The 13,338-nt window shown below is 38.7% G+C and overlaps 1 protein-coding gene across 2 annotated transcripts in view; it reads right to left on the reverse strand.

The window, feature by feature from the left end:
• prkd1 (protein kinase D1) overlaps window positions 1–13,338 on the reverse strand; it is a 197,325-nt gene that overhangs the window by 7,931 nt on the left and 176,056 nt on the right. For both annotated transcript variants that reach the window (XM_052013678.1, XM_052013686.1), the window contains 7 exons: window positions 11,715–12,000; window positions 9,317–9,369; window positions 8,144–8,216; window positions 5,265–5,371; window positions 4,099–4,260; window positions 2,714–2,812; window positions 2,301–2,568 (listed from right to left, as the gene is read on the reverse strand). In XM_052013678.1, coding sequence (XP_051869638.1) covers window positions 2,301–2,568; window positions 2,714–2,812; window positions 4,099–4,260; window positions 5,265–5,371; window positions 8,144–8,216; window positions 9,317–9,369; window positions 11,715–12,000 — 1,048 coding nt within the window. The remainder of the gene's footprint in view (window positions 1–2,300; window positions 2,569–2,713; window positions 2,813–4,098; window positions 4,261–5,264; window positions 5,372–8,143; window positions 8,217–9,316; window positions 9,370–11,714; window positions 12,001–13,338) is intronic.

The raw sequence follows: 13,338 nt of genomic DNA on the forward strand, positions 1-13,338 counted from the left end.
TTAGAGTCATACAGCATAGAAACAGGCCCTTCTGCCCAACATGTTCATACTGACCATCAAGCACCCACCTATACTAACCCACTTAAAAACACTCAAATCTGCAGTGCTCCATGCCTTGGAGATTCAAGTGCTCATCCAGACACTTCTTAAATACTAAGGCAGTGTGTTCCAGTTTGTAATCACCCTTTGGGTGAAAAAAATACTCTTTCTCAATCCCCTCTGGCCCTCTTACTCCTCTCTTTAAACCTATGCACTCGAGTTTTAAACATATCCCTTCTGAGGAACAAATTCTCACTATTCATTCTACCTATGCCCCTCATAATTTAACATACCTCTATCAGGAACCCCTTACTCTCCAAGGCAAACAAAACCAGCCTGTTCCATCTCAGGCAACATCCCGGTCAATCTCCTCCACACCCTCTCCAGTGCAATCATATTGTTCCTATAGTGCAGAGACCAGAATTGCACACAATACTCCAGCTAGAATCCAATCCTTCACCTTCTATTTTGAGCCGATGACCCTTGGATTCTAGACGGAGGAAACATCATCTGTGCTTCTACCCTGTCAAGCCTCAGAAGAATCTTGCATGTTTCAATGTGATGACCTCATGAAGCTCCAGGCAGTACAGGCCTGGCCTGCTTAATCTGTCCTCAAACCTGCCATCCCAGGAATCAATGTGGTGAACCTTCACTGTACTCCCTCAGCGGCAGGTTGGGAGATGGTCATTTCCTTACACGTGCACTGTTTGGATATTACTTGCGCCATCAGACCATGCCCAAATGTAGTCAAGTGTTGCTGCTCCCTGCAGGCCTGGACTGTTTAATTACTAAGTGTTGGTGAGCTGGCTCAGGCTCCTCGATATAGCCAATGAAATGCACTGCGGTTCTGGTACAGATCCGTGTTCTGTGACGGACTCTTAAGCCAGCACAAGGCCACCCCTCCCTACTGTTTGTGAACCCCCTAGACACATGCCACCTGTTGCTATCCCAAAGACAAGGAGATGAGTTTGGTGTTGCTTCAGGCTACAGTCCGTTACCTCCAACATACAAAGGTTTCTAAATCTTGAGCATCAACCTAAACTGGCTGAAAGGTGAAAGAAGTTTCACCCTAAGTGACTTTTACTGTCCCAAACACAGAAATCAAGGTAGAAACCTGTGGCTAGGGCACACAGCAGGTCTCTCTTATGCCCTCTTGGTAAAACACAGTGTCCAAAGGCATTGCTCCTCTGTCAGATGTACACAGACATCTACTCCCTTTAGACTCTTCCATCTTAGTCACAGCCATTCTCCCTCTTTCTTCTTCTGGTAGGTTGCCCTGCAATGTGGCCCACCTACTTCTTCCTGTCACCAAAGCCCCAGCAGTGTGGCAAGCAATGGCCCAATTCATGTCAACCAAAGAGGCAACTGAAGATTCCAAGCTCTGTAATTATCTCCTCACTTCAATCAATACATATTTCTTTGAACAAACTGAATTCCAATTCAATCACTAACAAATCTGCAAGTCCTTTGTATTTTTACAAAGCAAAGGTTGGGGGGGGGGGGGGGGGGGGCGGGTGTGGGTGCGGATGGTGGGTGGTGGTTGTGCTTCTTTTTGCTGAACACCAGGTTGTCTGTGTGTGATTAACACCTCCATTAGTTGGATGGATACAGGACAATTTGGCAGAGGTGACAACAAATCAACATTGCACCAGGTTTGACATCGCCACCTGCCTACTCCACATATCTCTGGCACGTACATGTGATACAAATGACGCACATGTTTCCGTGTTACCCACTTTGCTGCGCAGGGCTATAAGTGCATATGTGTGATTCATGGTGGAGATTGGAAGCAAATCAGTAGCCACAGCACTGGAAAAATGGTGGTATGCGGTGTAATTTTACTGTAACTATATTTATAATTGCTTTGGTAAAAAGCTCAATGTAAAGTCGATCAACTATCATATTGCAGGATGGAAATTAGTTGGAAAAAAACCACTTAAAATTTTTCCTTCTGTGAAATTAGAAAAATAGCACCAGTTAAAGGCCATTCATCCTTTCGAGCCTGCTCTTCCATTTGATATGAAGAAGGTGTCATGGAGTTACATTAAACCACATTAAAACAGTCAAGATGTTCAGGGTGTTTGTATCTGGCAAGGATACTGAACACATTTTTCCCTACACTACAAAAGGTAAGAACATTAGCCTCTGTATCTCTCCTTCAGACAAAGGCAAAATCTCCCTTTGAATGGAATGAGCAATGTTAAAATGGAATGGTGATGCTAACATTCCTGTGGTTTGCTGTGTCCATTTATTGCAATTACCTTCCAGTGAGATCTCCTTCCAGGGATTAGGGGGATACATGAAATCAGCATTCTGAATTTGATCATGAATATCTTCATCTTCGTTGAATGGAAAGGTGCCACTAAGACTGACATAGACGATAACGCCTACCGACCACATGTCTAACGATCGATTATATCCTTTGTTCCGAAGGACTTCTGGAGCCAAATATGCTGGTGTTCCCACCACAGAACGCCTGAAAGACTTTTCTCCAATTATACGTGCGAATCCAAAGTCACAAAGCTTGACCTATGTTTGGAAAAGAACCAGGTAGGGTGAATACTAAAATGATTACACGCAAAATTTTGTAAGTAAAGGAATGGCCATAAATGTATTGATATTTAAAATCTACAGCAACAGTGTTCACATACTAATATCAGATAATCATTCTAACCTGTGGCAAGGGATCAGCTGATGCTAGGAGGACATTCTCAGGTTTCAGGTCACAGTGAACTATGTTCTTAAAATGGAGATGTCGCAAAGCAACAAGTATCTGTTTTTAAAGAAAATCAAATTACTAAGAGCATTATGCAAGAATGATTGTCTACCCTATATTTGACATACAGAAACTAACTGGACTTTGTTTACTGAATATATCCAAGAGCTCAAAACAAAGGAAGAATGCACATTAAAACAATACCTGCCAATATCATGAGAGATAACACAAAGCAATGTTTTGTACTTTCTTTTAACCATTCTAAGCAAGGTGAGCATCTGAGATTACAGTACTGAAGAATTTGTTCAGTTTCCTCAAAGTAAGAACTCATAAAAGTTAACCCAATTGCATATCTGACTGACATTTTATATATATATATATAAAATATATATAAAAAAATGCAAAAGGATTAATTTTTATATTTTACAACTTCAAGCCAATGTTTAAAGCTGGTTTCCTTCAAAAAAAATTCTTCAGAGCAATTTTGGTATCAAACCATTGACTATACATCTTAATACCTCCAGAATGATACCCCGAGGAATATGGCTACCCATTGTCCCTAACTCTATTCTTTTACTAGTAAAAGTTTAATTGAAAGATAATTTTTAACACAGTTTGTTACCTCACCATAACTTCCTTTAACCATTTGAAATTCTATGCACACTGCATTCACCGAAATTCCCTCATTTATTTTGCCCTAATTGCTCTTTTAATTCATTGTCAATATGCAGGAAACAATCTTCAAACAAGAAGCCAAAAGTTTTATTGGAGGGTGCAGCATTTTCAGGTTTACTTCAGTGTTTGAACTGAGATGACTAGATTCCAGAAGCCAGCAACACACAAGCATCCTTTTATAGATGTTTGATTAATAGAAAAAAATGGCTTCAAAGCCATGACTCCACTTAAATGTGAAATAAGCAACAGCAGTGCAGAGAGAAGTTTTCACCAGCTACAGGGAATCTCAGAACAGAAGACCAGAACCAACTTGATGAACATGTGTAGACAACGCTGCAAGGACATTTGTGCTTGACTGACAATCCAAGCACTACTTTTCACGATTCTGACTCAGGGCTCGAAAGTCACGCCAAATATATAATTTCATTTCAACAGAACAATCGTGGGCAAGAAAACACAAATCACCATGGGTGCAATGGGGATTCAACTAATATTACACGTCCTTTTGAGTTAAATTGGTGGAGATGCTTCATTTCAGGTGCAAGCTGGGTATTGGTTCGGCCAATGCTAATAAGAAATGTGCTCAAGTACACCTACTGATGATCCTAAAACCTTTTTGTTTTGCAGATTGTATTATTAATCACCTGGCACTCGTAACTGTCACATACCTGTGTAATAAGAAACTTTGTTATATGTTCTGGCAGACGTCCTTTCTCACTTGACAGGATCATTTCCAGCATGTCTCCATGGAGCTTTTCCATGACAACAAACACTCTTTCAGGAGTCTCAAACATGCATTCCAAATTCACTACACCAGGGTGATGCAGATTCTGGGCAAAGAAATTGTACCTATAAAAAGATGTTCTTCCCCATATATAATGTAAGTTTTATAAGGAACAATATCTCTAAACATTTTGTGAGAAAGTGAAGCATTGTGATACTTTAATTACATAGGACTTTTCATTTAAAGAACAAGACAATGGGTTTGGGCTTGAGCTTGTGGCCTGGGCTATTCCCTGAGGTAAGTAGGACTTGCCTTTGTCCAGATTTGCCTTTGTCCAGATTTGCCTATGTGGACTGGTTGCTCAAAGCTACCTGATCCAAAATGGCCAGGGCCTGTGAAGCAGCAGGATTTTGCACAAGGTTATGCTGTCAATTGTGTTGGCTAGAACAAGCCCCTTCCACAGAACTGCAGACATAACTTTGGCTGTCAAACCTGTCCAGAAATTTCAATGTCCCTGATTCTTGGAAACATTCAAAACTGATGTTTACATTCTTTCTTCGTTTTTTTTAAAAAAAAAGTAAGTTCCTGGGGAAATGCAGCCAGTTCTTGCCCTACTGCTGAATACTGCATGAACTCCAACAGTGGAGCACAGTTGGAGAGCTGCTGGCAAATTTGGGATCTCCACTTTTGTGTGGGAATCCTGAACTCGGTGCTACACAAGCCGTGAGATGCCAGCACTTATCAGCAAGCTACAGCCCATAAATAAAAAAGTTTATATTTTCAAAATTTATAGACAATTTTTTTCTCCCATAATGATTTCAGTACTAAAGAATAGGTCAGTTAATTTCAATGGTGGCTTCAAGCAAATGTCAGATGGAGTGATGCTTCCTCTACCCTGACCCACATTATCAAACTGTCCTGTTTGTATTAGAAATGAACTAAGACTAAACAAAGTCATTTAGAACCAGTTGAGAGGGGGCTTTCAACACTTGAGGGATAGATTTTATTGTGGATTTCAAAGGTGAAACGATATGTTAACCACTTCTAACTCCCTACCCAATGCTAATTGATGTGCTTTCAGTTGATAGTCAGAATTTCTGACCTATTTACCTGTAAAATTGCAACTTCATTCCGAAGCTGACTTTCTTGCTTTGTTGGGAATCGTAGTTTATCAATCACTTTGATTGCTACATCTCTACCTGTCTTGCGATGCTTACCTAACAAACAAGCAAAAAAGATTCCAGTTTCAGACATGGATTGTCCTAGCCGCACAGTTTTTTCTTGTGATGCTTAAACTAATGAATTGCATTTCCTGTTCTCTCCAGATCTTTGCAGTTACCATTTGGTAATCACCCTGAGCTTTGCCCAAGTGGATGCAATTGATGTCAGACTCCTGACAGAAAGAAACATGCTAATTGCTACTTAAATGAAATAAAATGATTGTTGTTGCCCCTCCTTCAATGGAAATGGGAAGGAGAAAAACACCCACAATCAATAGCTGAAGAGGACAAGTACACTGTCTCACAAAGGAACTGACTGCATGGTGCAAAGGGATTGCTCAGCTGAGTGGGTATTGGAATGTCAATATCAGTTTCTGCACCATTGTCCCTAAGGTCTTGCGGGACATGCTCTGAGACTGGATATTCTTAAAAGTGAAACTCTTAAAATTTAGAATGATAGAAAGTGAACTCCAGTGAGGCAAGTTCATGGATAATTGTCTTGTGTGACATAAAATATAAGGTAAAGAATTTATCACCAATGTAAGAGTATATTTCTTGGTGACCAGCTCATGGTACTCTTCAGAAAGGAAATATGTGCTACATGTAACATGTTATGTGTGCAGCCATTCACTGTTACTTTGTAACTGAGGATGCTTTTAAGCTGATCCAGTGATATATGCAGATTTTACATGGTGCACTTGGTATTATGAAATAAAATATATGTACATCCATCTGATTTTCCTGGCATTCTGATTTCATCAATCAAGATCTGAAATGTGAAATTATATGTAATTACTTTGACTATCAAAATCTGCAAGAATGATCAATTATTTGGCCAGATAGAATCACATACAGCACAGCAACAGAAACTTAAAGAGCTTACTGGTATAGTGCTCCACTGAAGATAAATGTTTAATTATAGTATTTAAATAAATTTACTTTAAATATAACTGATACTTCCAGTAAAAATTTCAATATGTGAAATCTATGCAATGCCATCTGCCCATCATGTGATACAGGAATCATTCACTTACATGTTGCAGGCAACTGTAAAGCCTTTTCTCCCACATCTCTTGGATTATTTGGCACAGTTGTCAAACTCTTCACACAAACAGAATTGGTACATCAAAGCAAGTGATTGCCCAGGTTAAAGACCTACTTTGCAGTTCTGTTTTCTCCCCACTTTTAGAGATCATGAACTGTCATTTATAAAATACTACCAGTTATTTTGTACTATTTGCTGGACAGAAATTCTTTGTAAAAAAGAATGATTCACCTAACAAAATGACTGCCTGCAGATCGCTAAATGTCAAAAATATGGCAAGTTATAATCCACAGTAAACTTTTGTTCCTTCAATGAAGAATTCAATCTTTACATAAATATTAATAAACTGGGTAACTGATCAATATAAAATTGAATAAGTGTCTAAGACAAATATACATATTTGTTCCTGTGTACCCATGTATATAATTACAGAAATAGAATTAGACCCTCAAGCTTGTTCCATCATGGAATGAGATTGTGGCAAATCTAACCCCCCATTTCCCCATATCACTTAGATTTTTGACAACTAAACGTATGTTCTTAAAATCTGAGATGACAATGAGAACATATTAAACAAGTGCAGGATAGGTCAATTGGCCACTCAAGCCTGCTTCACCATTCAACTTAACTGATCCAGTCTTGTCCTTAACACTACTCTCCTGCTCTCTCCTCATCCTCCTTAATTCTTCTATATTTTAAATGACCGTCAACTTCCACCTTCAATGATGCCCCTCCACAGCCATCTGAGATAGAGAATTCCATAGATAGTTACTTCAAACCTCACCAAAGGTATAGAGTCCATCTGCAATCTCACCATTGCCCTGTAAAGTTGCACCAAAACCTCCCTATTTTAAAGTTGGTTTTTAAACTGACTGCATGTGGTGGAGTAGGATTCTGTAGCTAATTGGGTATCAGTGCATCTACATTAGTACTTGCATCACTGACCAACTAATCAAGGGTCTGGATATTTATCTAATAGCCATCAATAACATGATGAGTTTCAACACAGTGTTAGAAGGGGAGAAATGCAAAACAACTGCCAAGATTTACGCAAGGCTGACTTCCATGCAATGAGGCAGAAACTGTGCTTGGAAAACAGATTAAATCTGCTACTTGGTAGAATATATTAAGTTTCTTGATTGGTTTTCCTGAATACCTGGAGAGTTTGAATTATCCTTAAACCATTTATATTCCAATGCATATAAAGGTAGTTTTTGCACTGCAAAAGGGGTATTTTGCATTCTACTGGCTCAAGCTGGAAACTGGGACTTGTGGATGTTGAAAACATCTCACCAGCCATAAGGGTATTGGGTACTGGATGTATCTGGAGTGACCAAACACATTATTTTGAAATTGGACAGGTCAGTTATGGAATATACTTGTAATCTTGAGTCAATACACCTGCAAAGGAATATGAATTTTTTGAAGAGGACTCAAAAGGATTAGGATTATTTTAGGTCTCACGTAATTCAACAAGAAAAGCTTAAGCAGCTAAAAGTTACTTTCAGTAAAATGGAGACATGGCAAATTGACTCTGGGAATAGAGTGCACCAATAAGGCCAAGATGAGCATAAAATTTCAGAACATTAATCAATGGCCAATGTTAAATATCAAATACAAAACTTTCACCCAATGTAAAAGATATATTAAACAGATTTCTATAGAATGTTTACTGCTGTAAAAATTTGATAATTTGTACATTTTATAACAATTATTATTATTACCTCCATATACTATTCCAAATTGTCCTGAACCCAATACTTCATCTGGAAATATTTGATATACTGTGCTGATATCCTGTTGGGAGAGAGTCACATAACACAATCTTGATTTACAAAAGGAGCCACTTCAAACCTCACCAAAAATAAAACCACGTCTAAATCACAGACTCTGCATTGAATCCTTAAATGCCAAATATTCATGCCCTATATAATTCTGTCATATTTTACTCATATCTTTCACAGTTTACAGCATTTAGGGACAACATTTCACAAATTACATTGTAGAAAAATATCTATTTATCATAGTCAGAGATTGTCTCTAGGGTTCAATAGTAACACGCTACTGTCTTGATGACTATTAATGACCTGGACCTGGGAGTAGAATTTCAAGATTTGCACATGACACAAAGGACATACAGTAGAAGAGTGAATAAAATAGTAATAGACTTTAAGAAGACTAAGACAGGCTGGTGGAATAAGTGGACAAATTACAGAAGAAATTCAATGCAGAAAATTGTGACGTGATACATTTTGGTTAAAAAGCAACCAAGATATATGATACCATTGCAGATGGTTTACAAGGAGAGAGAAACATTGGAGTGATGATGTGACTATCTTTGGAAGTAGCTGGATAATTTTTTAAAAAGCAATTTATAAAGCACATGAGATTTTGGGCTCAGAGATGTATGAAGCAGACGAGTCAGGATGCTATATCTATACAAAACACTAATTTGCCCCCTGCTGGAGTATTGCCCACAATGTTGGGGACCACACTTTAGGGAGGATATCAAGACTTTGGAAAGGATATGCAAGATTTATTTGGTTTATTTACTTCTTAGCTCCTGAAACACACCTGTGAAATAACCCATCTGCACTGAATGATATTAACTTGCAAATTTTAAAAAGAAATTACTCCCAGGTTTTGAACATTCAGTGCTGACGAGATTGGGGGGGGGGGGGGGTGCGTGTCAATAATCATTTAATGCTTTAATGGCTTTGATCAATGGTCTATTTCCACTTTCAGTATTCTGCAAGAGGCTACTGATGGTCCTTCCTGAATTGGTTTCTTTTGAAGCTAACAAACAAAACTATCTGAGTGACACAATGGGCAACTATGAGTTTTTATTGCAGTTTGTGAAACAGTCAAATTTCTTCCCTTCTGCAAACACAACTCACCACATTCTCCTGGATCTGGCTGTTTGACACTGAGATACTGATAGATGCATCTCCTGACAAAAGAGAATAAAATTGAGTTTACTGTCATGAAATGATTTTAGTGTTTAAGCCTCTGACAATAACTTAATGATAAAACAGGGGAAATGTTCAACATGCCACACAGCATCTGTGGAGGGACAAAGAAAGATTCAATGTTAACTTTGTTTCTCTCTCCACAGTTGCTGCCTGACTTAAGTATTTTAAGTTTGGATTCCAGCATCTGCAATAATTTCCAACTATTATACATTAGGTCAGCTTCTCCCACCTACTTATGTAACAAAAGGAGAAGCAAGCTTTTAAAATAGATCTGTTCCAATTAGTTGTACGCAACCTATTATATTTGATTAATGTCAGTCATTGTGCCAACAGGTTGGCTATGTTAATGGTTTCATACCATGAGAACATGTATTGGGTAAGTATTTTCACACATCTCATCATTCACACTGCTTGGACAGAGGTAGAATTCTGCCATTCAGTTCCATTTGCAAATACTACCATTAAAAAAAAACAACTCCAACCTAGATCAGCTGGTCGCATCCAAGGTACTTCTAACCAAGAGTTTCAAATATATAAGTTCCTTTTAATATATATTTTTCCAGGTCTCAAACATATATTGACACTAGAACTTGAGCAATATTTTGATACAAAACTTCATTGGTTTCTTAAACGTTTGAGTAAATATGGGTATGAAGATCATTATAAAAAAAAGTCTTTTTTTACATCCCGAGGGGAAGGTTTGGATTGAGAATCCCATTCTTTCAGCGTTTATTTCAACTTTATTTAACAGTGGTGTGACTTGGTTTAGGATTTAGGTGCAGTGCAAATCAGATGTCAAACACACAAGGTGGCTGTGAACTGGAAAGGAAGCTCACCATTGCATAAGTAAATGCCAAATCATAGGAGAAATCCTGTCAGACTGTATCGACACTGGATTTACATTTTCATCCTCATGGCATAGGTGTTGAAGCTGTTGGTCAAATACAATTAAAACCTTGACCACACTTCTAATGAACAATATGATGACGAATGCAAGTTTCCCAATATCATAGCTAAATGTCTATGACGGCAGGTGAAAATGCTTCATGCAGCCTCAGGAATGGTAACATAACAAATCTTAGAATTATTTCCAATCAAATCATCAGTACAGAGAGTCACAGAGTCATACAGCAATACAGCATGGAAACAGGTCCTTTGGTCCAATTCTCCCAAGCCAACCAAGATGCCCATCCAAGCTGGTCCCAGTTGCCCACATTTGGCCCAAATCCCTCCAAACCTTTCCTATCCACGTACCTGTCCAAGTTTCTCTTAAATGTTGTTATTGTACCTGCCTCAACCACTTCCTCCAGCAGCTCGTCTACTATACGGACCACCCTCTGCATGAAGAAGGTGCCCCTCAGGTCCCTTTAAAATCTTTCCCCTCTCACGTTAAACCTATGCCCTCTAGGTTTTGATTCCCTTTCCCTAAAAGTTACTGTGTGCATTCACTCTATCTATGCCCGTCGTGATTTCATACACCTCTATAAGGTCACTCCTCTCTCTCCTACACTCCAAGGAACAAAGTCGCCCTATAACTCAGGCCCTCAAGTCCTGGCAATGTTCTCGTAAGTATTCTTTGCACCCTTTCCAGCTTAATGCATCTTTCCTATAACAGGATGACCAAAACTGTACACAATACTCCAAGAGTGGCCTCACCAATGGTTTGTACAACTGCAACATAACTTCCCAACTCCTATACTCAATGCCTTGACTGATGAAGGCCAGTGTGCCACCTTCTTCACCACCATATCCGCCTGTGATGCCACTTTCAAGGAGTTATGTACCAGCATTTCTAGGTCCCTCTGTTCTTCAACACTCCCCAGGGCCCTACTGTTCACTGTGAAAGTCCGATCCTGGTTTGACTTCCCAAAATGCAACACCTTGCACTCATCTGGATTGAACGCCATTTACCATTCCTCGGCCCACTTACTCAGCTGATCAAGATCCTCCTGTAATTTTTGATGACCTTCTTCACTGTCTACGATACCACCCATTTTAGTGTCATCTGCAAACTTACTAACCATGCCTTGTATGTTCTCATCCAAATTGTTTGTTATGAATGATGAACAACAATGAGCCCAGCACCGATCCCTGCAGCACACCACTAGTCACAGGCCTCCAGTCCAAGAAACAACCTTCTACCATCACCCTCTGCTTCCTACCATCAAGCCAATTTTGTATCCACTTAGCTCGCTCTCCCTGAATTCCATGTGATCTACCTCAGAATAACTTAACATTTCCATTTCGTTTAAATACATAGATATTAAGAGTACATTTCAGATAGAACTTTTTTCTATTTGATAATTGCAGACATTTAACTTACTGTGTAGGCTGTGCCCTGATCCTGCAGATGAACCTTTTGGAATGACAGGCATCAAGGCATGTTGGATAGCTAACTCCCATGTCTGGGCAACATCCAAACCAGTGCCACCCGACAACTGGGTAGTCGGGTTGTTTTTTTGTGTACTCAAATGATTTGTCAGATTTTCGCCAACAAAATAGACCACACTTGCAGTGGTAATTTCAAAGCAATGAGCATTGGCTCCAGCAGGTAGTAAGCTGAAGTTCTTTCCAGGTTCCAGAGATAAAATTTCAGATAGTGGAATTTCCTGCAATTAAAAATATATTTTTCTTATTCCATACATAAAAACAAATCACCCTTAATTGCCGGCATAGTAAATTTAGTAAACTGTTATCTTTGCTTCATGGTCATGTACAAGGACTTAGTGAAGATAAAAATTAGATAAAGATTTTTTCTACCTTCTCATTTTTCCTCTACTCCTTCCAGGAACTAATGCTGGGATCTAGTTCCACAGGCACAGGGAACCCTCAGAGTCTGTGAGTGTTCAGACATTCAACTGAGGCATAATGCAGCCCAGGGCAATATCCCCCTCTTCCAGTGTAATGTTCATGCATGTTTTCCATCAGTGCTTACTGGGGAATAAGCTGAAGGCTGAACCCTGACTAGTGTCTTTTCAACCAGCCCTGGAATACAGAGGCCAGGTATTGCAACCCTCTTGACATCCCAGCTCAAGTAAGGTCATTTGGCCCAGAGTATTAGAACCAGAAGCCATCCTTTTTTTTGTGACTAAGTAGTACAACTTAGCACTTTATATTTGCTGCCACCAGGTAACATCCATAATGCCACTTGCTAAAGTCTGAAAAAGTAAATAATTCTGAAGATTTTTCCCCCCAGAAGAAATACCTCACAGGATAACCTCATTTCAAATTTTCCCCTCCTTGAGACGAGGTTAGTTGGTCATCTCCCATTATTTTGTCATTTGAATGAGATCGGGTGCACATATTGGAATATAACATACATATCAAAATATATTTTTTAAACACAGATTTAAATCAACATGTACATGCAATATTACTATGCATTTTAAAATAAAGGAACATTTTTATTAATACCTTACTGTTTACATCATTTAATGGAACTTAAAGCTGTGTGCTTCAATATTTTTAATTGAATAATGCAACAGCTTAAACTATTTTTCAAAAAGGAATTGTGAAGCTGATTTTAAAGATGTAACAGGTTAACCTTTAACTTTAACAAATTGGTGCTTACCGTCTGTTAGCACAAGGTCTACAATGCCACCTGTCAATCATAGACAGTAATGTGCCATGATGACATAATTCCTTTACATGTCAAAGTGACTTAAATTATGAGTCACAGCATGTTGCCCTCTGAGATTGACAGACTACTACAAGAACAGTGTAAATTGGGGACAAGCATCTCAGTTTACAAAAATTAAGGTTTTAAATGTGTTGTAGTTTTCTTGTTAACTACAAATAATTTTTAGGAGCACTATTATTTTCTGGTATGCAGAATTTTGGCAGTACAGTTTAAAATATTTCAGACAGTAGCTCAGTAAAGCTGCAATTCTTATTTCTGTTGATCTTCAATGTTTTGCTCAGTGCTGTTTTACAAAAAAATCACAAAC

This window comes from Pristis pectinata, chromosome 1 (assembly GCF_009764475.1).
Source record: "Pristis pectinata isolate sPriPec2 chromosome 1, sPriPec2.1.pri, whole genome shotgun sequence".
NCBI lineage: Eukaryota > Metazoa > Chordata > Chondrichthyes > Rhinopristiformes > Pristidae > Pristis > Pristis pectinata.